Source organism: Neltuma alba, unplaced genomic scaffold, assembly GCF_004799145.2.
Source record: "Neltuma alba isolate B1F8T4 unplaced genomic scaffold, ASM479914v2 tig00011640_pilon, whole genome shotgun sequence".
NCBI classification, from domain to species: domain Eukaryota; kingdom Viridiplantae; phylum Streptophyta; class Magnoliopsida; order Fabales; family Fabaceae; genus Neltuma; species Neltuma alba.
In genome coordinates, this window is record NW_021636288.1 from 144673 (window position 1) to 169876 (window position 25204).

Consider the following 25204-nt stretch of genomic DNA (forward strand, 5'->3'; position numbering starts at 1 on the left):
GCACGTTTTTAGATAAGCGAGGCAAATATTCCCATGATGAATAGCAATTATACCGTATGCTGGTTTCATGTCCAAAACCCCTCTTAATTAACTACGAAAATGCCAGCTGTCTGTGGGTGCGTATTCAAAATTAACAATTACATTTTAAATCGATGAAGCGATAAGAGATTGTTTGGAATTGCGACTGAAAGTTTCAAAATTAAAAGCACCATCACAATCATGACTTATAAAATATAATAATGTGATTATATATAATAAAAGTTTTGTGTCAGTTAACTTGTGTGAAAATCTTATAAGTAGTTAAATTGAGTAGCTCTAAGCAAGTTTTAAATTTATTATATAAACCAAGCGTGTTTAAAAACCCTAAAAAACACTTAAAAAATACTTTCATGCATCCTCACGTATTTATTAACCTATAAAAAATCAACCTAAACACCCCTAAAATGCATTAGTTTTTTTTTTTGAATGAGAAATGCATGCCTGGAATAATGAGAAGTGAGAAGTTGCTCCTTCTTGCTCAAAATATAAATAAACTTTATCTATTTATATTTATCAAAAACTAGTTAAAATCAATTTAAAACAATAAATATGTAAGACGTGTATTTTTTTTAAAAATATGTCTTTATTAATAAAAAGAATAAGTAAAACATATAATAAATAAATCAAATATGAAAGAGAATATATGAGGATAAAATTAGAAACAAATTATTAAATATCTAAATAAAAATAAATGTTATCCTCTTGGAAAAAACCTCTTCAACAAAATTTAACTTATATTTTAAATGGAATTAACATTGAAGTTATTATTATTGGTATGGACGCGTCAAGAAAAAAATCATTCAAGTAACATATGACTACGGGTGGCAAGCGATGCATAGCTCCTAAGACCATGCAAATCATACTCTGCCCGTCATTCTAAGAATCTAATTAAAGCACGTAACTACTAGGTTCATTAATTAACGGTGTCAGATGAATTTCATTCTTAGTTAGTAAATGCCCGAGGAAGCATGATGTGAGGCGGAGTACGTAAATACTGAATATTTTTCGGGTTAAAAATATAAACTAAATTTCATCTATTTATGTTTATAAAAAAACTAATTAAAATTAGTTTAAAATAATAAATATATATACTGTATTTTTTTCAAACATGTCCTTATTAATGAAGAGAATAAATAAAAGATACAATAAATAAATTAAAGAAGAAAAAGAATGAATAGGAATAAAACTAGAAAAAATTCATTAAATGCTCAGACACAAATGAATGTTATCTTATAAAAAAATCAAGCCTCTCTAACAAAGTTTAGTTTATATTTTGAACCGGAGGGAGTATAAGAGTAAGTTTGTTGCATAATTTACACCACAAACCATGTAAATTATAGTACTCCTCCGGTCCTTAATATAAGACCCATTTAGCTAATTTGATTAGATTAAGAAAGTTAGGTAAGTTAATTAATTATAAGAAATGTGATATGTTTTTTCTAAAATAGCATAATCATCTTTCTCAATATCCCCTCTTCCTCTTCTATTTGATTATGATTAAGAAAGTATCTATAGGGATAATTTAGAGAAAATTGATAAATATGAAAAATAAGTATTATATTTAGAACCAAAACTAACTCAACAATTATGTCATATATTAAGGACCGGAGGAGTATTAAATACAGAAGTAAGTTTGTTGTGTAATTTATATCTTAAATTAATTTTTATATTTAAAACCGAAAGTAATAATTTATATATGGCATACAGAATAATTCCAAAGTAAACACAATACAAATTCACGGTAAAAATGCAAACTAAATTGAAATTATTATCCACTCTGATCAGAAAACATATTAGCTGATTTCAATATCTTCTACTGTGATTGAAAATTCACCTCCACGTGTAAAACATATAATAATATTGTTCGTGCTGTCGCAATTTGACTTGGAAATTTTAAGGCTTGCGCAATATGACTGCCCACTTTAAAAAAGTTGCCTTGTAAACCCATATATGTTGTATTATTGATGATGATTAATAAACAGTGCAAGTTTTTATTTATAAATCTCATATTTAATAAAGCATAAATTGCGATGGCGTTGCCTTAATAAAAAGGTGACGGAGTTAATTGTGAGAGCATCGTGAAAATAATGTTATCGGATTATGGGGCTTGAGGGTAAAAAAGGAAATGAGTGGGGGGAACAACAAGGATGACGTCAGCAGGAGGGGAAGCCGCAATAGGTGAAGACCAGCAGAGCACCGTTCCGAACTCTGGACACTGTTTCACAAGCCGACAAAAGCAAGCTCTGCCACCGGTCACCACTGCCTCTCTCTCCTGAGGCGCACTTCCTCCCTTGTTTATTTATTTTTCACAAAGAGCAGACTGAGGAAGAGAAGAAGAGAGAATATTATAGCTCGGCAGAGGCAGCTCCAAATTGAGACTCCTCCTGCCTCTCCAACATCCATCTCCCTGCTTCAGATTTCCTACGTCACACTGTCCTTCTTACTTCCGCCTGTTTTTCCATCCTCCCAGCTTCACTTCTTCGACAAAATGATAGCTCTCTACAAGCTTGAAGCTCGTGGCATAGTGTAGTGTACCTCGCTCTCAAACCCCACCTTTCATTTTTTGCTCTCTCCCTCTCTCGCTTTTACTTTCCTTCCTTCTTTTTCTTTACTTTCCTTTTATCTCTCTCTCTGTCTGTCGGCAACTTCCTCTGCTGGAGGATGGCCTGCCGGATACTGATCTCCGGGAACTTGGATCCTGAGAGAAAGAGGTGTGGGGGCTTGAGGACTAAACAAGCGGGCAGAGGATCGTGCCGTGGCAGTTAGAACTCCCAGCCTCAGACTCCTCGGGAAATGCATCGGTGCCGGCTTTGACCTCCCCTTTTTCTGTTGTCATACCATTTGTTCGGAAGCTTTTTCGTCGTTTTGAATCCTGTCGTTGAAACGATGGGCTTTTTGTTGAAAGAAGTTCTCAAAACTCTCTGCAGTCGGAATCAATGGTCTTATGCTGTCTTCTGGAAGATCGGCCGCCATAATCCCCAGTAAGTGGGATGAGTTATCGTTGAAAGTTTCCAAAAAAAAGTTTTCAACGCGCTCTTTTTATCTGCTTGCGTACTAATTTGTTCCTTGTGTCTTAAGAATTTTACATGCATCTCAGTTCGGTTGTGGAGAAAAATTCCTTGTATCTCATTTGTAGTCTGCTGTGCTCTCGTTCCTATTTTGGAATTTTATGCTTTGATAGCTTCTGTTTTGTCTTCAAGAATCTTAGTAATATATATATTTGCATTGGGTTTGACAGACCCACTATTTGATTGTTTTTCTGTGAAGTATGAAGGAATCTGTTGATTCAGAATTTGTCCTCTTCTTTTGATTCTATTCGGTCTTATTCTCTTATTCCATTAATGAAAGTCTCACCCTTTTCTTTTCAGCTAACAAGATATTAATCTGCTGGTCTATCTTTGTCAAGATGATATACGATGCATCAAGGGTTATATTTTTAAGTTTTATTGAGAAAAATTGTGCATGAAACACTGTTTTCTGCTCTTGTTCTCCTTAACCTTGAGGAATTTGCCAGAGTATATTATCGTTGCTTATCAAGAGTCATATTTTTGCATTTAACGTACGTACTCACAATAGAGCCGCGATAGAGGTTGACGGATTATTATACCTTCGACTTCTATAATTTTCTTTGTAATATCTATTATTGAGTTAACCCAATATGTTTTTGCTTGGCAGGCTGTTAATTTGGGAAGATTTCTACTATGAACCCTTGCCATGTCAATTACCTAGGCGCATCGCTGGAACAGAGATTTCTGATTTGCCTTTTGTGAGTGGGGAAGGCTTCTGGCGTTCTTGTGATTCTCATTCTTCTCAGTTAGGAACGCAAGAAGAGGACAGAGTCTGCACTTTGATTAACAAAATGATGGTGAATAATTCGGTCAATGTCATGGGTGAAGGGTAGGTTTCATCTGTGTTCGCCCCCTCATCATTTGTGAGGTTCCTATAGTTGGTGTGATTTTCTTGTCTGTCCCCAGCATTTCAAGTTTTTATTTTGATTGTTATTCAGGATTATTGGGCGGGCAGCATTTACAGGAAACCATCAGTGGATTCATTTGAACAATTTTGGAAGAGATGCATCTCTGCTTGAGGTATGAAACTAATCATCTGCTTCCACCGTTGCTAAATAACAACGTTTTATTCCTGCGGAGAGTGAATAAACGCTTTTCACTGTATAATTTAATCATTGTCGTTGCTCTCTGATGTGTAATGGACATTCATGAGAAAAATTAAGTTATAGCTTCGTTGACACATGAATGTTTATGAATCTCTTATAAAAACTAAGTGACATAAGGCCCTTGCATGAGAAGAATTTACTGGGAAGCTCGGAGGACTTGGAATGTGTGAACTCATTAACTTCATTTTGATGGTTTAATACGTTGATGTGTTCTTTTCAGGTGTACAATGAGGTCCATCTCCAGTTTTCAGCTGGAATGCAGGTTTTGTGACTTTCTTTATGCTCTGCAATTTGCTGTAAACTCTATTTTGCTGTGTCTTATAATCCCATATCATGGTGATTTGCAGACAGTAGCAGTTATTCCTGTGCTTCCGTATGGGGTTGTTCAACTTGGTTCTTTCTCGCTTGTAAGTCCTATTCTCAAGATGTTTAACCGTTTATGCATGTGATGCCAGTCTTCAAGCATTTTATGTTGGTCGTAGAGTTTGTGGGTCAAGAATGACTTGTTTCGATTAGGTATTTGAATGTTCATTGTTTCAAATTTTGTCATTAATCTTGCAAAGTTTTTTGTTATCATATGAGCTTTACGAGTTTATGTTAGCTATTCTCCAGCTTTGAGAGTTCTGATAACATGAATCCAAATAAGTCAGTTGTTACCCTGTTACTTCAAGGTTCTCAACTAATATGACCATATTTTCCACTACAGATAATGGAGAACATGGGATTAGTGAATGAAGTAAAGAGCTTTGCCATCCAATTGGGGCGTGTCCCTTGTGCTCTTCCATCTGAAGACTTTTCAGCAATAGCTTCTATGGAAAGATCTGGTAATCCTGTTAGGGTTGGGGTGCCTGTGTCTGTTGATCCCCCAGTAATTACCTTCAATTCCGCACCCTCAGTAACTTATGGCTTCAACCAAGAAATCAGTTTGTCTAGTAATTCAAGGCCTATTGGTCAACCAGCACATCCTCGTAAAGGGGAGGTAAATAGCCATCAGGGTTCTGTATTGACAGATCAAACCCCTGACATTAATCAGATATTATCCAATTATCGTGATAATCTTTGTGAACCTTCAGCAATACCTATGATGAACCCATGTTTTGACGTCCAGCCTGAGAATTTAGTTATGAAGGCAGAGGTGATGCCCTTGAATCTTGATTCATGTCTGCAGCAACATTCCCCCTCATTGAGTGCTAGATCTGCATCCAATAAATTAACTGACTTGAGCCAATCAGGTCTGGGTGACTGCAGCATGAAATTTATGGAACAAGAAAAGTTGTCTGGCAGTGGGAGTCATGGTTATTTCGATCCAAATATTACTGTTTCAAATACATTGTCTCAACTGAAAAATAGTGGAGGCTATGTACTTGATCACAGTCAGGCGACTGTTAGTTCTTCATCGATTCATGGTGGAAGGAGCAAACTCTTGAGGCCAAATCTCATTGCCAGCTCTGTTTCTAATCCTTCTAAAGCTGGCACTGTTGATTTTTGTGAAAGCAGGAAAGCTGGGCCTGAGCTTCGAAATGATGGTTTAACAAAACGAGGGGGCTACTCTCCACCTAATTTGACCATTCAATCTGGTACTAGCCCAATGCCTCTAGAAGGTTCTGATCAGAACAATATTTCTTTAGATTTAAAACATGCTCATCATAAATTGGCTACAACAGGCCAAAGAATGGATGATGATCTGCTGCAGGCCATTAAGGCCCCATCTCTTCATCTTGTGGAGCGGCAGGTGTCTATGAGTGATCAAATCCCTGCCTGTCTTCTACCTCCATCAAGTGATGACCTATTTGATGTTTTAGGTGTAGATCTTAAAAACAAACTACTGAATGAAGACCGGAATAAGTTGCTTGCCAAAGAACCAAATACTGGTGCTGAAATTCTGCAAAACAAGGCACCGCGTTTGAGCATGCAGGATATGAATGCTGGTGTTTATTCAATTAATGAAGCCATCTCAGACAGTGGTGTCTTCTCTGAGAGGGACAATGACCATCTCCTGGATGCCGTGGTCTCAAGGGCAAAGTCTTTTGGGAAACAGGATTCTGATGATATGTCTTGCTGGACAACATTGACTAGGACTAGTAACGCTTCTGTTCCCTCTCCTGCTCATAGGAAGGTTACTTCTGATCATCCTCACGGTGGATTTTCTGGTCTTCCCAAAGATGCGAGTAAAGCAGGTGCTGCAGAAACTAGTTCTCTTAGGTCTGGATGTAGTAGGGATGATGCTCGAAAGTGTTCTCAAACTGCCTCCGTCTGTGGATCTCAACTTAGCTCATGGGTTGAGAATGCTACAAATGCGATGTGTGAAAATAGTGTCTCAACTGGATGCTCTAAGCGGCCTGATGAAGTTTGTAAATCAAATCGTAAAAGGCTTAAGCCTGGGGAGAACCCCAGACCTCGACCTAAAGATCGCCAAATGATTCAAGATCGTGTGAAAGAGCTACGGGAAATTGTGCCAAATGGAGCAAAAGTAATCTCTTGTCTTTTCTGTCTAGTTTTTTCTTCTCCAAACATCATATTCATAATACTGATCTTATTCTTAAATCTCTTAATATGATGTCACAGTGTAGCATAGATGCACTTCTGGAACGTACAATCAAGCACATGCTTTTCTTGCAAAGTGTGACAAAGCATGCTGACAAGCTAAAACAAACAGGGGAATCTAAGGTATGGGGTGTGGACACTTTGCATCTCTTTTCTTTGTATGTTAGGCAACTTATCTAGTCATGACACGTAAGAGGTTTCACTTGATGGGCTTTGTGTTGATATATTAAACATCTAAAATAATTAACAGATTTGTATGAGTAGTCCCCTTGTCATCAATATATATATTATAAAAATATGCAGTGAAACAGTGGTTCACATAAAATATCATTCAGAACCCTTATTAATACTATAAAAACTTTGTTTCCTTGATGCTCTGAAGCACTGTTAATAAGAATAAAGAGCTGATGTTATTTGCTATCACAAATTATGGATAGAGAAAATGAAGATATTGATGTTCTTTCTTCCTAAAATATGCAGATCATGACTAAGGAAGGTGGACTGCTCTTAAAGGACAATTTTGAGGGCGGGGCTACATGGGCATATGAGATTGGCTCACAATCAATGGTTTGCCCCATCATAGTTGAGGATCTGAATCCCCCTCGGCAGATGTTAGTGGAGGTAGTGTTTGGTGCCATAATAATCTATTATAAAATTCTTCTGGCTCTATTGTATTTCTGGATCACCTCTGTAATCTGTATGGTTGATTAATATATACAGATGCTCTGTGAAGAACGAGGTTTCTTTCTGGAAATAGCCGACCTAATCAGAGGATTGGGGTTGACCATCTTGAAGGGGGTGATGGAAACCCGAAATGACAAGATCTGGGCATGCTTTGCTGTAGAGGTAATGCCCTAGAAATGGACTTGCATTTTCTTATGGTCAGAACTGGATGATGAATTTTTGGATAATGAATTATCCATAGTGCACGCAAATGCTGAGGGGAAACGTCGTGGTTATTCCTACTTCCTAGGCGTTTGGCAATCGGCATGCCAGTACTTTCATAACTTTACGCTAATGTTGAAAAAGCCAACCCTGAACGCTAATGTTGAAAAAGCCAACCCTGAAAGAATGGTGGATTTCATGAAAAATAGAAGAAATATCCTCATTCTTTGGTAGCCCATGCACATATTGGAATAATACTTGATTGTTGTCATATAAAAATGGAGATTTTGAATGTGTTGTCTCAAATGCTGATGCGAACGTGTTAAGTATACAAAATTCCCCTAAAGTGTCAGTACTGAGGTCTGTCATCCCATTGCTAATTTATGCACGTTGATGATGAAATAAAGATCGCAGATGAACAACCAACTGAGGCTTTGTCTGTGTAATCTCTTTTTTCAGCGTTTGATGTTATGTATTTTTTGATTCATTGGGCTACTTAGCTAACTGTAAGTTTTGCAGGCAAATCGGGACGTAACAAGGATGGAGATATTTATGTCTCTGGTTCACCTGTTGGAGCAAACAGGGAAGGGCAGTGCACCTTCATCCAACCCTATATATCACTCCTTCCCTCAAGCCACCCAGATATCAGCGGCTGATGGACCTAGTAATTTGCAATGAACCACCTGCACTCTGTTTTCTTGGTCTGGATGTGTTGAGAGCAACTGTGCTTGCCGTGACTAACATCCAATCCAGTCTGAAGGCTTCGGGCGGTCTTAACCTTGTCTAACTGCCATCTCACCTCATTTTGGAGGTGAATATGTTTAGTTACTGTAGAAAACCTCGAGATAAGTGGTATTTCCATGGTTGCTTACTCTGGTTTCCGCTGTGATAACTTGGTCCTGTGTTGGCTGTCTCCACCAATGCTGTACTATTAATGTGACTCTTGAGACGACTTGTATGATTGTAACCAATTTTTAGTGGGTGGTGTTATTCACGTGTATAGATATTGTAGGATGTGGTAGGGAATCTTATGTTCAGTAGGAGCACTAGGCACTTTTGGCTGCTGGATTTCTTGGGGTGTTGTATTTTGATGTGTTCGATAAAACGCATGTTATAAATATCAAAACCAGTTGTGGCTTGTATCCTATAAAATACCAAACTTATGCCTCTGTTCGTGTCACCAACCACTGGTCGACAACTTTCGATAGTTTTTGTACTTGAGTATTCGAGCGACCTCGAAGTTTGATCCGTTACTGTTAGATTTTTGGGCTTGGATCCGCCCTTGATGGGCCGGATTATTTGACCCGGTATAAAGAGAATATATCAGTCAAATATCCAAGCGATATCATGATATGTTTGACTTGGTCAAACATCCTGAATCATATCCAATCGGTTACGATATAAATCTAATTAATTTATATTAAATTAATTAATTTATATTGTATAGATTAAATATATATTAAGTATATATATTTAGAATTAATTAAGATTGATTCTGGATTTGAATTCAAAATATCATGATATTATGAGATAAGGATATATTATATCTTATCTCAGATTTTATCTGATGGGCTCAGTGGATATTTTTATGCTATCCAAAATATCCCTGACAAAAGCTATAAATAGAGGCTTCCCCCCATCAGTTCAAATCACTCCAGTAGTAGAGCTTTCCTACTATCTCTCTCTCTCTTAATTTTCTTTCTTGCAAAAGTGGTGCTCTGCTGTGCACTTAAAAGCTCAGACTTTTATAGTCTAGCTTAAGCGTGAGCTAAGGAGATCCGACCGACCCGACCCGAGATCCGACCCGGTATGTTTTCGATCCATTCTCCAATTTTCTAACATTGGCATCAGAGCCGAGATGTTCTTGAGGCTCTCAATATATGTGTGCATATATATACATGCTCTTTTTTTTTTCCGCTGCACCGTGAATATGCCGTATGCCATTCGAACTGAATATGCTTGTGTTTTAAACTCAAATACACACTCCGTTTATATAAGTGAAGTTCGAAAACATTACTTGTTACTCCGTAAGATTTAAAAACGTGATCGAAGTCTATTTTCTGGAGCTTCCAACGTCGGCCGTTCGAACCTTGTTTTTGGGTCTTTAAAATTGATGTTTTTTAAAGAAAATAAACCCATAGAGTTGTAGAGCACGAAAATACGAGTCCATAGACACCTAAAATGCATAAAACGGAGCTCGGAGGAGGAAGATACGGCGGTTCGAAAATGGCGGGTCGCGACGGACCCGCCGGAGCTCCAGCCGGATCTGGGGCGACCCGGCTGGAGGTCAGGGACGACCTGACCAGCCCAAAACGGCGTCGTTTTGGGCTGGCCAGGACGCAGCGTTTCACTTTAAGTGAAACGCTGCGTTTCGGGTCCGTGGACCCGGATCTCCCTGGAAGTCGGGTCGGTAGACCGACCCGACCGACCTTTTTTTTTTAAAAATTATTAAAAAAAAAATTTTTTTTTTGAAATAAAAAAAAAAGGTTTTTTCTGAAATTTTTTTGGACGCGCCATGTGGGCGCGTGGGGTCCACCTAGGGACCCTTTGGTCATAAAAAGCACATATATAGACTCCTTGAGACGTGAGGAATCAAATAGGACAGGTCACGTGACGGCGAGAGGCCGGAAAGGCGGCGCGTGTATGACACGCGCCGGTCCCGAGAGTGGGCGATCCTAGCTCTTTAAATAAAAAAAAAAAAAAATTTGCTTGTTGGGGCGCGTGAGGGCGCGTGAGGGACTATTTTTGAGCCCTGTTTGACCTGAAATATTTCTAAAATCATGAGCTATGAATAATATATTATGTGCTGATTTTTTATGACTTTTTGGGTATGAAAAATAGCAAATAAATGTTTTGAATATTTATTTTTATATTTTTCTTAACTTGTTCTTTTTGGGTTTAGGAAATGGCCAACTCAAACTCAAATTCTAACTCCTCTTTTGGAAAATATCCAACTTATTCTCCACTTTCTGATGCTCCGAAATCTTCAAATAATTATGCTGCCGAAAGTACAAATAAAAGAAAAGCGCCTCAATCACAAGTAAACTCTAATGTACCTGAGGGGAGCAGTGGTAAAAGGAAATGTGTTCCTGACCAACAAGAGGAAGAAGTCTGCAGACCCAAGGACATAAATTTAATAGAAAAGATAGCAGAAAAGCATGCTGATGAATACAAGCATCAAAAGTGCCTATTTTCAAAATTGAATTATTATGCTAAACAAATTGTCAATGAGCAAGACGCACTCTTTTTCTCAAATATTGCAATCCAGTACAGAGAGGAACTGGCAAGGAGGGGACACATATTTAGTGAAGCATTTTTTAAACAATGTCTCTGTAGATGCTGGAAAGGTGTTAAAGAGAGTTTGAGAGAACCAATGATAAAATATATCATGAACGAATGAGTTTTTGTTCACATTTATATTTCTTTTCATTTAATGTTTACTCTTGAGACTTCATTTTTGGAATTATCCAATTTTTTGTAAACATTCATGCTTCAATAAATAAAGTTTTTTTTATTTTTCAAATGCTTTATTTGAGTGGGAGTTTCATGAGGAAAACTCCAAATTGGGGATATGTTCAAGGAAAGTCAAAGGTAAGAAAGGTAAGAGACTAACCAGGAGTAATGGGATGGGAGCCAACCTAGTTGTCTCCTGATCATGAAAATGGTGAGACTCTTACCCAGGCGACCTATGACCTACTTGAACAAAAGTGTATATATTGCATACCATACTAAAATGCATTGTTGTCTATGTGATAGCACGATGTCTCAAAGAGGAATCAAGTCCATTATAGCTGACCTCGTAGGAGGTGACAAGCTGAACGGAGACAATTACAGCATGTGGCGTCGTAAGATATCGTATGTCCTTGAAGAACAAGAAGTCACTGATGTGTTGACTACTTTTCTTCCAGAGCCTGAGGCAAATGCATCGCGAAGGGACCAGGACGGCTACGCGGCCTGGAAAAGAAGGGACACTATCGCCAGAATAACCATGCTAAGTGCCATGACTGACGATGTGTTGGTGCAATTCGAAACACACCCTTCAGCCTCTGCCATGTGGGCAGCACTGAAATCCGAATTTGACGGTACCTCTGCTGCGAGGCTTAGGAGACTCACCGTCAAACTTGATAATTTCAAGCTGGGTCCTAACACTCCCATAAGGCATCACCTAAGGGCAATGCAGAACTTAATAGGGAGCTTAAGGAAGCCGGAGGCGCTTTATCTGATGAGCAACAGATTCAAGCTGTCATGAGATCTCTCCCAGCAAGTTGGGATACCATGAAGCACACCATTACTCATAATGAGAGTATAAAAACCTTTGCTGATGTAGCTCGCCACCTCCAACTGGAGGATGATCGGATGGAAACTGTGAAGCCTGTCAGTAAGGCATATTTAACTGAAGGAAAGGGAGGGACAACCTCCCAAAACCAGTCCAAGAGAAGCAAAGGCTCTCAAAATAAGAAAGGCGGCCCTAAAGTGAAGAAGGGAAAGAGTCCCTTCAAGAAAGGCAAGAAACCTGCAAAGAAGCGGAACATAGCAACCATCAAATGCTATGCTTGCCAACAAAAGGGACATTATGCCAAGGACTGCCCTGAGCAGAAAAAGACTCAGGGGCCACAGACCACGTGAGCAAGGATCGTGGGAACTTCACAGAATTTCGTCGGTTACCAGCAAGAAGCAGATGGCTTTATGTTGGGAACAACGCGAGAGTAGAAGTCAAAGGGATCGGTACTTGTGAGCTGACCCTGCATGGAGGAAAGACCCTAGTCCTGCAAAATGTCCTCTACGCTCCGGAAATCCGACGAAATCTTGTGTCTGTTATTTCCTTAGTTAGATTTCATTTCAATGTCTTTTTTCATGATTTCACAGTAGACATTTCGTATGGGACCAATTTTTCAGTTTCTGGTTATGTTTCGGATGGTTTCTTTGTTTTAGAAAATTTCAATGATAATTTTTCTAGTTCTTGCTATGCGCTTTCTTCCGATGTCAATTACGATATATGGCACGCTAGATTAGGACATATTGGTCAAGAACGCATGACCAAACTAGCAAAAGAGGGTTTGCTAGGAAACGTGTCCAAAAAGGAAATGTCTCTGTGTGAACATTGCCTTGCTGGCAAGAGTACAAGGAAGCCTTTCGGAAAGGCAACCAGGGCTAACCAACCTCTTGAACTGGTACACTCTGATATTTGCGGACCAATGAGTGTTAGGGCACGTCACGGAGCATGGTATTTTATTACCTTCATCGATGATTCTTCCCGATATGGCTATACTTACCTGATTTCCCACAAATCTGAGGCATTAGAGTGCTTTAGAAAATATCTCAATCTAGTGGAAAATCAGCTAGGTTCAAGAATCAAAGCCTTAAGAACTGACCGAGGCCGAGAATACCTCTCTGATCAGTTCAAGGAGCTCTGTGAAGATAGGGGCATTGTTAGGCAACTAACAATCCCTGGCACTCCTCAACAGAACGGAGTTGCTGAAAGGAGAAATAGAACTCTCCTCGATATGGTTAGATCAATGATGGCACAAGCTGAGCTTCCAACCTCATATTGGGGAGATGCTCTTCTAACCGCCACATTCATACTTAACCGAGTGCCTTCTAAATCAGTCACAACAACCCCTTATGAATCATGGACAAACCGCAAACCGGATCTAAATCCTAAGACCATGGGGGTCAGCGGCCTATATTCGTGATTCTTCCCATAAATATGACAAGTTAGAACCAAGGGGCAAAAAGTGTATCTTCATAAGATACTCTGAGAACTCTAAGGGGTATGTCTTCATTGGTGAAAATGATGACGGCTCAGTGACTGAGATAGAGTCAAGGGACGCAACGTTCATAGAAACCGAATATCCTAGCAGAGGGAGTATTGATCGAACAAGCCGTCTTTATGAGGATGATGGCAATGAGGTACAACAAAGTGTTCCTCAGTCTACTGATCCGAGTGGGAGGGTTGAACCATTTTCACAACAAGGTTTAACCCAGTCACAGGAAGTAAGTCCTGCAACTACCCCACTTAGGAGAAGTAACAGAGACAAAACCCTAAGAGACGCTTCTCAATTGAAGGAGCAACCTTCATCGTTAGTCCAGAGCACGATGAAGAAGACCCCGTAAGTGTTAAAGAAGCACTAACAGGACCTGCTAAGGAAAAATGGCAGAAGGCCTTACAAGAGGAAATGGATTCCATGGAATCCAACCAAGTATGGGAATTAGTTGATCTACCACCTGGCCGAAAGGCAATTGGGAGCAAGTGGGTTCTCAAGTACAAACGTAAGGCTGATGGATCAATTGATAAACCCAAAGCAAGGTTAGTTGCCAAAGGGTATACACAACGGGAAGGAGTGGATTACGCAGACACCTTCTCACCTGTTGTACGTTTCAACTCGATACGACTGATACTGGCTTTAGTAGCAAGTTTAGACTTAGAGTTACATCAGATGGATGTAAAAACCGCCTTCTTAAATGGAGAACTAGATGAGGAAATCTATATGGAACAGCCTGAGGGCTTCATACAGAAAGGGAACGAACAAAAGGTTTGTAAACTATTGAGATCCATTTATGGACTCAAGCAATCATCTAGGCAGTGGTACTTAAGGTTCCACAAAGCTATAAGCTCCTATGACTTTGAAATGATCGAGGAAGATCACTGTGTTTATATCAAGCGGTTTGGAGACAACTTCGTCATTCTATCCCTCTATGTTGATGACATACTACTGGCTGGTACCAATCTTAAACTAATCAAGATGATCAAAGAGTGGTTATCCTTGAACTTCGAGATGAAAGACATGGGCGAAGCAGAATATATCTTAGGCGTTAAGATAAGAAGAGATCGTTCTAGAAAATTGCTGTCATTGTCACAAAAGGCATACATAGCAAAGATTCTTGAGCGTTTCAATATGAGAGACTGCAAGCCTATGGATACCCCTGTGGTTAAGGGACATAACCTAAGTGAGGAAATGCGCCCTACAAAACAATGCGATATAGAACGCATGAAGAGAGTCCCATACTCAAGTGCCGTTGGCAGCCTAATGTACGCCATGTTGTGTACCAGGCCAGACATATGCTTCGCAGTCGGACTTGTGAGTCGATTCCAATCCAATCCAGGAGTCAAACACTGGGAAGCTGTAAAGAGGATTATGAGATATCTAAAAGGAACCATGGACTATGAGCTATGCTATCAAGGAAATGGCCTTCGTGCGGAGGGTTATTCCGATGCTGATTGGGCAGGAGACCTGGACGAGCGACACTCGACGTCAGGCTATGCTTTCCTACTGAATAACGGAGCAATCTCCTGGAGCAGCAAGAAACAAACGTGTGTGTCTCTTTCATCCATGGAAGCAGAATATGTAGCCTGTTCTGCAGCTGTCCAAGAAGCTGTGTGGCTCAAAAGATTCTTAGTACGATTGGGAATCCATGGTGGGAGTGAGGGACCAACTCTGATTCACTGCGATAGTCAAGCAGCAATCGCCTATGCAAAGGACCCTAAGTACCACAATCGTACTAAGCATATAGACATAAAGTATCACTTTGTAAGGGATATGATCGCTAAGAAACAAGTGACAGTTCAATACTTGTCCACTCATAAGATGTTGGCAGATCCCCTAACCAAGCCTATAGCTAGAGATCCTTTCGTTAAGCATGTAAAGGCCTTGGGCATGCGTAGAGCATGATGTATTGAACTCCTTTTTCTTTTTGATCCTTTTTGTTCAAATACGCAGGCACAAGGCATGTTGTACTGAACCTTTTCCTCTTACTTAGTAATTCAATGCATTTTATCCAGTTCAAAGAAATTTTTCTTGTATATTTGTGTATTTATACATGCATAGGCACAAGGTATGCAATACAATTATGTCGTACAGGTCACAAGGTTGGCTCACTCACACGAGCAACCGCCTCGCTATGTTCTCATGGGATATAGAAGGTTTGACAGCAGATGATCACCATGAGATGGTAGAGAAGAATCACTGCACAAATGTCACCTCAGCTAGACTGAGATGAGACCCATAAAAAGTTTGGGCCGAATCATGGATAATGTGTCATCCATGAGACCTGTAGCCAGACAAGGAACTCTTTACTAGTGAGACGTCATATATAGTTGTGATGAAAGAGCTCCTGGTTCAAATGTTGGAGTACATTTGGAACTTAAGTCTGTACGGTGCTATTAAAACCAAAAGCGACATACTCCACTTAGTGGATTGAGCACCGTAACATGCAATTCATACTGCATGAGCTCACTCAAATCCGCAACAAGGGACGTAGATGGAAGATCCCTGATCCATTACGATGTGAGTCCCAGAAAGGAAATAAACCTTTCATAATGCCCTTAAGACTTAGACAACATCACAAGGTTTTGGTTTAGTGGCAGCTACTCTAGCCTAAACCCCATGGTCAAGAATGATACGATCTAACGGGTCAAGACTGAGAAAGCGACTATGCCAAATCTAAATGATGAATAGTCAGAAGGAAGGTTTATCCTGAAATACACATCTACGTTGGTGTCTGTGACATGTCCCTTGCAGGTTGAACAGAACAACTAAGCAAGTGTGGATACCATACGTATGAAAAAGGCAATCTGAGTAAACAAAACAACTCGAGAGGGATTAGATATGCCACAAGTAAAGTGTATGGATAAAACTAGGGCATTCGAGGCAACAAGCATACAATTTGCAGGTACCAAGGGTGTTCTTGTGTGCTGGTCCTGCATAAAGGATTCCTAGTGCACAGGCGCCCGAATCGATGACGTCATGCCCACGCGGTCACGGCAGACACCTAGTATGAAGCAATGAAAGATTTAGCTATCGCACGATGGACAGCCCATCAAGTGCGAGTGGGAGATGTTAGATTTTTGGGCTTGGATCCGCCCTTGATGGGCCGGATTATTTGACCGGTATAAAGAGAATATATCAGTCAAATATCCAAGCGATATCATGATATGTTTGACTTGGTCAAACATCCTGAATCATATCCAATCGGTTACGATATAAATCTAATTAATTTATATTAAATTAATTAATTTATATTGTATAGATTAAATATATATTAAGTATATATATTTAGAATTAATTAAGATTGATTCTGGATTTGAATTCAAAATATCATGATATTATGAGATAAGGATATATTATATCTTATCTCAGATTTTATCTGATGGGCTCAGTGGATATTTTTATGCTACCCAAAATATCCCTGACAAAAGCTATAAATAGAGGCTTCCCCCCATCAGTTCAAATCACTCCAGTAGTAGAGCTTTCCTACTATCTCTCTCTCTCTCTTAATTTTCTTTCTTGCAAAAGTGGTGCTCTGCTGTGCACTTAAAAGCTCAGACTTTTATAGTCTAGCTTAAGCGTGAGCTAAGGAGATCCGACCGACCCGACCCGAGATCCGACCCGGTATGTTTTCGATCCATTCTCCAATTTTTCTAACAGTTACTTTCGACCTTGCTAAGATTCAGATCCATTTTCGTAAGCTTACTGACCCTCGGATTTGTTCTTAGATATAGATGCCTCGTCGATCATCGTCGAACGAATAATCATGGTTCTCTTTCTAGTCACCACAAACCGCGAGTATATATGTATGTCTGTGTATATATGCCTTGTATGGTTCTTCTCATCCATGAGTAACTATGAAATGCCTCCGGTCCGGCTCTTTGCACACGCACACACTTGAACGCCAGACCTTTGGGCTCTGGCTGGTTTTGCTGTAACATTTTCTTCTTGGAGCCTAATATGGTTATGGAGCGTTTGAAATTTAAGCTTGCGCTCTACCATAATATTGAATAGTTTAGTTTTTTTTTTTAAAATACAAGAATAATTTAGTTAAATGACCCCTTTGGTTTGGGTTTATTTAGATTGGTGCACAGCATGGTGGCTTAAGAATCGGAGGGTCAGGGTTGGTCTGGGCTTATTTGCGGTGGGGGTTTGAGAAAGCCTCTAGGCTCGGTGCCCTTTAGTTTAGGTCCTAATAAACTATGGAATGCTTAGCCTTATAAAATTCTGTTGTCCCCCATAAGCAACTTTTTTAGTTTAAACTTTTGGGATTCGAGTGTACTGCAAGCGGCGAAGTGCATTCTAAGTGAAATAAGAAGCAAAAAGGAGGATTTGTTAGTGGATGTCTTAATCATATAAATCCATCAAGTCTAAAGTCATTGATTTTTACTACTACCAGTTTATTTAATTAATAACCAAAGTGAGAGGTATTGTTAGTGCAAGTCATTATCAAACGCAGACCCTCAACACTTTCCAGAAGTTTGTTTAGAAATTGATGCTGCTTCACCCTATTGCTGGTGCCACTAATTGACCCTCACAGGGGCTAATCATGTGGCACCAGATTATTAGCTGCTTCTCATCACTATCACCAGAAAAGGTGTACATGAAATAACATCTGGTGACGCTCCCTATTCCATTTCTCACGTCTTTCTCTATTTATTGTTGGGATCTTTTCGTATTAGGAATATGCATGCTTAGTTGGAGATGATAAATCTAGGCTAGATTTAATTTCATTTTTGTTTTCTTAGGTTCATTTTTCATTTTTCATTAGTTTTTATTTTAATATAATCTCAAATTTTATTTTATTGTAATGTGGTTCTTTTAACTATATCTGAACTTTTCTGGGGGGGGGGGACTTTATATCTGAACTTTAAATGAGAGGCCCCTTTAAGCAAGGATGTTGTGGATGATAAGAATGCAATTGTGTTGGATGGTTAGCAACTTCACATGCATGTTCAACGTTCACCCTTTGATTATTACAGCAAGCATGATGCTCATACGACACCGAATATAGAATTTTGTCTAATACATATATATCGGTAGCTATTATGTACATTTTAGAATTTTAACAAGTACAGAACAAGTAGAAATTTGATGTTCTAGCGTCCTCATCGATCTAAAAATTCATGGCCACAGTTTGATTTGAGAAAAGCCGAAGCAATTGAAATGGATGGAGTTGAGTCGATGCTTTAGCCTGCGTTTTCATTGAGAAAACCCAAGAAATAAAGATGAGCTCACACCGAATATATTCAATCCATATCTGCTTTACGTTCCACATGTCGACACTCTTTTGTAACTTTGTTCAAAACTTCATCTCCGCCGATCAATGCCTTTTCACTTTAATTTCCGCAACACTAACTAAGTTTTAAACCCAGCTTCCACCACTCCCTTCCCTGTTATCACAGTACGATGCAAAGAATCAAAAGATCGTGGCAGACACATCCCGCGGGTGGGAAGCAATTATAGGAAATAGCTAGGCTCTCCTCAGAGAACATTTTTTCCACTTAATCTTCTGATTACGTATCTGTCTTTGCCTTGTCGGTTTAGATTATCCCCGCGCTTTTAATTCCTTGATAATCCCATATGTCTAATACAGCCACCATTTGGTGCTACTTTATTCTGATCGAAGCAAGTTTTGTGTCTTGTCAAGAATGATGGGTTGTGTACATATAGGAAGATAGCAACACTGTTCCAAGCGCATAAGACATAACTTAAGTTTAACAAATGTCACTGTGCAGTTTCTTCTATGATTTGAAGAGTCCGTCTGAAAGCTCAATGAGGGTTGTAATGCAGAAAAGAAGACGACAGAACGAACTCTCACTTTCACATGAGTAAGTTTTTCTGAGAATATACCTTGTGGAGTGAGCGACTATTCGTAGACGGTCTGAAAAATTTTGGACTATGATTTTTTTGTCGTATCAGAACCCCGAATCAGATAAAAGGTCTAGAACTAAACAAAACCATAATAAAGGGGATAAGGGAGCAAGTCAGACATGGGTAGTTGTGTGACGGGGGTGAGCACCTAATGCCTGATCAAGAAATGTAACTTTTGGAAGATATGATCATCCATCCATATGTGAACAGAATTGCAATTTCACTGATAATTTTCTTCTCTTATCAAAGACAAAAAAAGGAGTTTCATTTTCAGTCATTTGAAAAACAATCAATGACAAACAATGACTCTTAAAATCGTCGTTTTCACTTCACATCCGTTTTCATCATTCAATGGGAGCACACGCAAAGTACTCGTGGATAAACTGGAAAGATACTTCCGTAGGAGAGAGAGCGGAAAATACAAAGGGTATAAGCAGACTTGCGGATAAGTGGCTCTTCACGTCTAAGAATGATAGTTCCTCAATCACATAGCAGCTTGTATTATTATAGAACTTGCTAGCTTCTTCGAACAATGATCAGGAAAAAAAAGCCAACAAGATAAAAATTTCAGATAAAAAATGGTTCTTTTCGGTTGCCAGCTATTTAAATTTGGTGGCTTTTAACAGCAGGGAGCCAGGGCCCTACATAGCTGCTTCATCAAACAACTGCAAACAAGATACAGATAAGATCATAAGAACAAGATCTCCTTGTATTATAATGCATATAAGTCCAGACTAGTCCTTTTCATGAAAAGTTGTCCTTATCACTGATGTTACCAAAGCCGATGCTTGAATCTGAGAAGTTGGGAAAATGATAGTTAAGTCACAATTATTTTTGAGATGATATGAGGTGTTTTAATTGCTTGATGTAAAACTTCTGCTCTATGTTGAAACTGACACTTCCACATGACATGCTACGAATAGTCTAGGAGATGGGAACTGAACTTAACCAAAGTCAACAGTAGTTGAGTTCTAGGATGTGTTTAAGCAAGATCAATATTCAATGTTATGATACCTTAATTTTTAGACGATTCCTTCTTACTGGTTCTCACTCTTCATTACATAGAACATATGATATGCTAATTAATGAGTTGACATCGAAAAATCTCAGTAAATTGGATTGTCCTGCCCAAAAGCGTGCCTAACATAAAAGAATCAGGTCGTAAACAACATATATTTCTTATCACCTGCTTTAATTGATGTGGCTCCAGCCTCAGATTTATTCGTTCATGACTTGTTACACAGTTACACCCCAAGTGGCTCTAGTATAGCCTTTAATTTAGCCTTCAAGACTTGTGGGCTCATGGCAATGCGTGTCTATATCCACACCCTGCTGAGATGCAACATTATTGACGTCTTCGTGGCCTAGCAATCAATTTATTTATTATTCCTTCAAGTGTCTATGTCATTATTCTTAGTTTTGTCGCATACTCAAGTCCAAACCTAATTTTAGTTCATTAACTTTCGTTTATTGTGCTACATAACAGCACAAATTAAGTCGCAACACATTTTTATAAGAACTTAAAATTATTCCTAAAAAATTATTCCTCAAATCTTCAGGAGATGCTTTACCCCTTGCACCTATCTATAAATAAACAGAAGGTCCCTACGAGGCCTTACTAAGCATTATCAACCACCATTTGTTTTTATCAGTGCATGCATTATTATTTTTGCTTCCCAGTCTCCACCGTCAGTTTTTATGCAGATGAGTTCTGCAAACCAGCGCACATCAACAGGGATAATGTCTCGTGGATTGATGAAGCTTAAGGCCATGCCTAAGGCTTTGAAGGAGAAGGTTATCAATACTTACAGGACAACCAAAGAGATAGGGCAAGACGACCCAAGAAGAGTCATTCATGCCCTCAAAGTAGGAATTACGCTCACTCTGGTGTCTCTATTCTACTATTATCAGCCACTATATGACAGTTTTGGTCTCTCTGCAATGTGGGCTGTTATGACCGTAGTTGTAGTCTTTGAGTACTCTGTGGGTAAGTGACTTCAGTATTTCTGAGCCAAAACTCATTTGCATGTTGTAAACATTTTGGGATTCGTGTACTTATATTGTTTTTTGTGACACTTTTTAGGAGCCACTCTAGGAAAAGGTTTAAACAGGGGATTAGCTACGCTACTTGCTGGTGCTCTTGGTGTCGGAACTCATTACTTAGCTGACCTATCTGGACAGACAATAGAACCTATACTGCTTAGCTTCTTTGTGTTTCTTCAAGGTGATTAAACAGTAATTAACATGCATTTGGCAGATAATAAGTATGATTGTTGAACTTGAAAATGTTGACGGGATTTTGGGTGATATTTTATTATGCAGCTGCAATAGCAACATTTATGAGATTCTTCCCCGAAATCAAAGCAAGATACGATTATGGGTTGCTCATATTCATCTTGACATTCTCACTGATATCTGTATCTGGTTTTCGAGAGGATGAAATTATAGAGATGGCACACAGAAGGCTCTTCACCATTTTCATTGGGGGCTCTGCATGTGTCATGATATCCATTTTTGTTTGTCCTGTGTGGGCCGGTGAAGAACTCCACAGCTTAATTTCCCTTAACTTGGAAAGTCTCGCCAACTTCTTACAAGGTTAGATTATTCAACAGTAAAAATTGTAGGGAAATATCATCTGTTCAATGAGACAAAACTGCTAAAGCTTTTTTTTTCCCCCCTTAAAAAAAAAAAATCTTGCAGCGTTTGAAGAGGAGTATTTTAGAACATCTAAGGAAGGAGATTGTAAGGATGACAAGACCGCCTTGCTGGAGGGGTACAAAAATGTCCTCAATTCAAAGAGTACTGAAGAGTCATTGGTGGGTAAACTAAAAGAAATATTTTCTCTCGCTTCTTTGAAATAGAAATTCTATTAACACACATGATCTGATACATACATATAATGTTCATTGATCAGGCTAATTTTGCAAGATGGGAACCGGGTCATGGGAGGTTCCAATTTCGTCATCCGTGGGACAAATACCTTGAAGTTGGAACGCTTACCCGACAATGCGCCTATCGAATGGAAGCTCTGAATGCTCAACTGAACTCTAACCTCCAAGTATATGTAGACACAAACAAAGCTTCAGATTCTTTGTTTCTCGGTATAGTCCAGTACTGTTAACACTAGCATTGGTTGCTCCAATGTTTTGCAGGCATCGCCAGAGATTAAGAGCATAATCCAGGAGGCTTGTTCAGCCATGAGTTTGGAATCAGCGAAAGCTCTGAAGGAGCTGGGAGTGGCACTGAGTACAATGAAGAAGCCATGCTTTGCGGATACCCATATTTCCAACTCAAAATCTGCTGCTAAGAGCCTCAATTCACTGCTCAAATCAAGCTTATGGAAAGAAACAGATCTTTTATCAGTCCTTCCAGCAGCCACAGTGGCTTCCTTGCTAAGTGATATTGTTGCCTGCACTGAGGAAATTGCAGAAGCTGTGAATGAACTTCCCTCGCTCATGGAGTTCGAAACTGTGGAAACAGCTAAACCCCCAAACAGAACACAGTCTACTCCACATGGTGATAATAACCCCCACGTAGTGATTCTGGTTGAAGATTCGACTCCAGCCAATTCACCAGAATCTAAGTCAGCGTCTGATCAACATAACACAAACAGAGTGTGACATATATGTATGCGTCAGTTGAACAAAGTGAACCATCCTTAATATGAGATCATAACTTACTGTATGGCATAAAGTTATGCTATAGTCGGTTCATTTAATTACTATATTTGTGAGTATCTGACTAGTAGATGTGCGATTGTAAGCTCCTGTGCAAATAAGGAAAATCCATCATGTGGTTTTCTTGATCTTGATTCTTGAATAACGTCAATCTCATGTTCTGAATTTCCTTTGGTTCTTGTTGGTTTGTACCTTTATTTTTCACTCAGAACTGCCAATATGGGCTAGTTGGATAGAAAAATATATGAAATGTCCAGATTTAGGTCGTAAACTAGACCAAAATTAACCTGGAACAGAACATATGCAAGGCATCCAAATTCAACTTGGCGAGTAACAACAATACAAAAACGTTGAAACATGAATATGAATAGTTAGCTTGGAGACTCCGCAGCAAAGATCAACAGAATAGAGTAAGGACATTCATCAGAACTGGTGCTGCCTGCTAATTGATATGATACTTGCATCTTAATTAGGAATCACGTGGTGATTGTTTTAGATTATAGTTAGTGGTCCGATCACAAAGGTGACGATCCATGAATATAAGAATTGGCTGTTCAAACTTAGACCTAACTTGGGACAAACATGATGGTCAAGCATTCCAAATCTTGATCTCACAAAGCACTTATCGTGATTTCCATTAAAGTAAACCAAATGAGGATTAGTTTAATTCTGGCCTGTACGACACCTAAGTATGGCAATGAGTACGGCACATGCTCTGTAATTTTAGGGAGCAATCTGCCATGTACTTGTTTTCTTCTTTATTTTAATGGCCGAAAAGAAAAGTAGAGGCATCTTACTCGGTTGATGCTTCTTTCAACAACCCATTGGTTGGAAATCAGATTTCCTTTTAGCTTTGTTGTGACACATGGTGAATGACGTAGTGTAGATGAGAAACTCGTTACAAATATACCAATTGATGAAATCATTATGAGCTTTCATTTTTTTCATTCTTTAATAATAAATTCATGTAACCCTCCAGGGCATCATATATAAAAGAGATGGTCGCTCCAGTTTTTGAGTTGTGGAAGCTGCATTAAAGTGAGATTGCAGTGGTAGACAATTCGTAAATGCAACTTAAATAATTATGTTTGGTTCATATTTCCTTCTAACCACACAAGCTGAACATTCGTGAGACGCTAAGTGGGATTTGAGTTGTTTTCCATTGTGATATTCTGCATGTGCCCCAATAAGATAAAAAAGGAAGATGACTTTTTTTTGGCAACAGAGAGAGAAGAAAATATTGATCGCTTCAGTGATTTGTTGGAGCATGTATCACTTTGTCCATAAATAATCAACTACACTTATCATATAAAGAAGGTTTCCACTTTCTCATACTTAGCAACGCGATGCATTATGATAGAATATGATTATTGGGAAGCAAGCAACAAGAAACAGAGAAGCAAAAAGAGAAAAGCTTTGATCAAGTTAATGCATCTGACTTGAGATATTATTATAAGCAGTTAAAAATATGTACATAAAAGACCTCCAAGATTAGGTTCGCGACAACTCTGTCTCCCCCGTTTCTCTGTGGATTATAAATTTACAGACGAAATGTGGAGAGTAGCATGATATTAGCACCAGAAGGTATTTTCCCCACTTCAAATACAGTAGTGGAGAACCATGAGGGTGAAGTGACGTGGGACAGCCCCCCAAAAAAAAAAGCAGTGGAGTTGCGTATTTAAGCATATAGTCAATTAATTAGTAATTAGTGCTCACAAATATGCATGATTTTTTTTTATTGAGCATAGACTACCCATTATTGATCGCTGGTAGTAGTGACTAATCTCTTTGCACTGTAAACTTTTTGAAAGAACTTTAGTGCTGACTATGAAACCCTTTCCATACCTATCGTCTAGGATCAAACTCTTGACTACATGCTTAAGGAAGCCATTTAAATACCAATTGTGATAGGCCTTCATTTAATTTAATTTTTATATTTGTGAATATCTGACTAGTCTATTTATGATTATAATTGTATACTTATTCACAGTCATTGCATTGCATTAATTTGTTAATAATTTGTGAATCTATTAAATAATTAAATTTTCTTCATAACAAATATTACTTTGGACGTCATTGTATTTCTAATGTTTTATTTATTTTTTAAAACTCATTCCATCATGTCCTAACCTAATCTGATTTCATTCTTCACATCACTTACTTGAAAAACATGTTATGTTTACAATACATAATGTTCAATGGAAGCTGAAGCTTACAATCATGTATAAACTTGCTACAAAACATGG

The 25204-nt window shown here is 38.8% G+C and overlaps 2 protein-coding genes across 2 annotated transcripts; both read left to right on the forward strand.

The window, feature by feature from the left end:
- The first annotated feature begins 2325 nt into the window (after positions 1–2325).
- Positions 2326–8822, forward strand: LOC114716013 (transcription factor LHW). The gene is made up of 10 exons (XM_028900941.1): positions 2326–3020; positions 3715–3936; positions 4046–4127; positions 4434–4475; positions 4561–4620; positions 4920–6683; positions 6779–6880; positions 7238–7378; positions 7478–7603; positions 8162–8822. The coding sequence occupies exons 1-10, from the start codon at positions 2926–2928 to the stop codon at positions 8318–8320; spliced, it is 2793 nt and encodes a 930-aa protein (XP_028756774.1). The 5' UTR covers positions 2326–2925; the 3' UTR covers positions 8321–8822.
- A 12155-nt stretch (positions 8823–20977) lies between these two features.
- On the forward strand, positions 20978–23086 carry LOC114716016 (aluminum-activated malate transporter 2). Its single transcript, XM_028900943.1, has 6 exons — positions 20978–21268; positions 21365–21505; positions 21604–21876; positions 21982–22097; positions 22196–22339; positions 22434–23086. The coding sequence occupies exons 1-6, from the start codon at positions 20980–20982 to the stop codon at positions 22899–22901; spliced, it is 1431 nt and encodes a 476-aa protein (XP_028756776.1). The 5' UTR covers positions 20978–20979; the 3' UTR covers positions 22902–23086.
- Positions 23087–25204: the final 2118 nt, after the last annotated feature.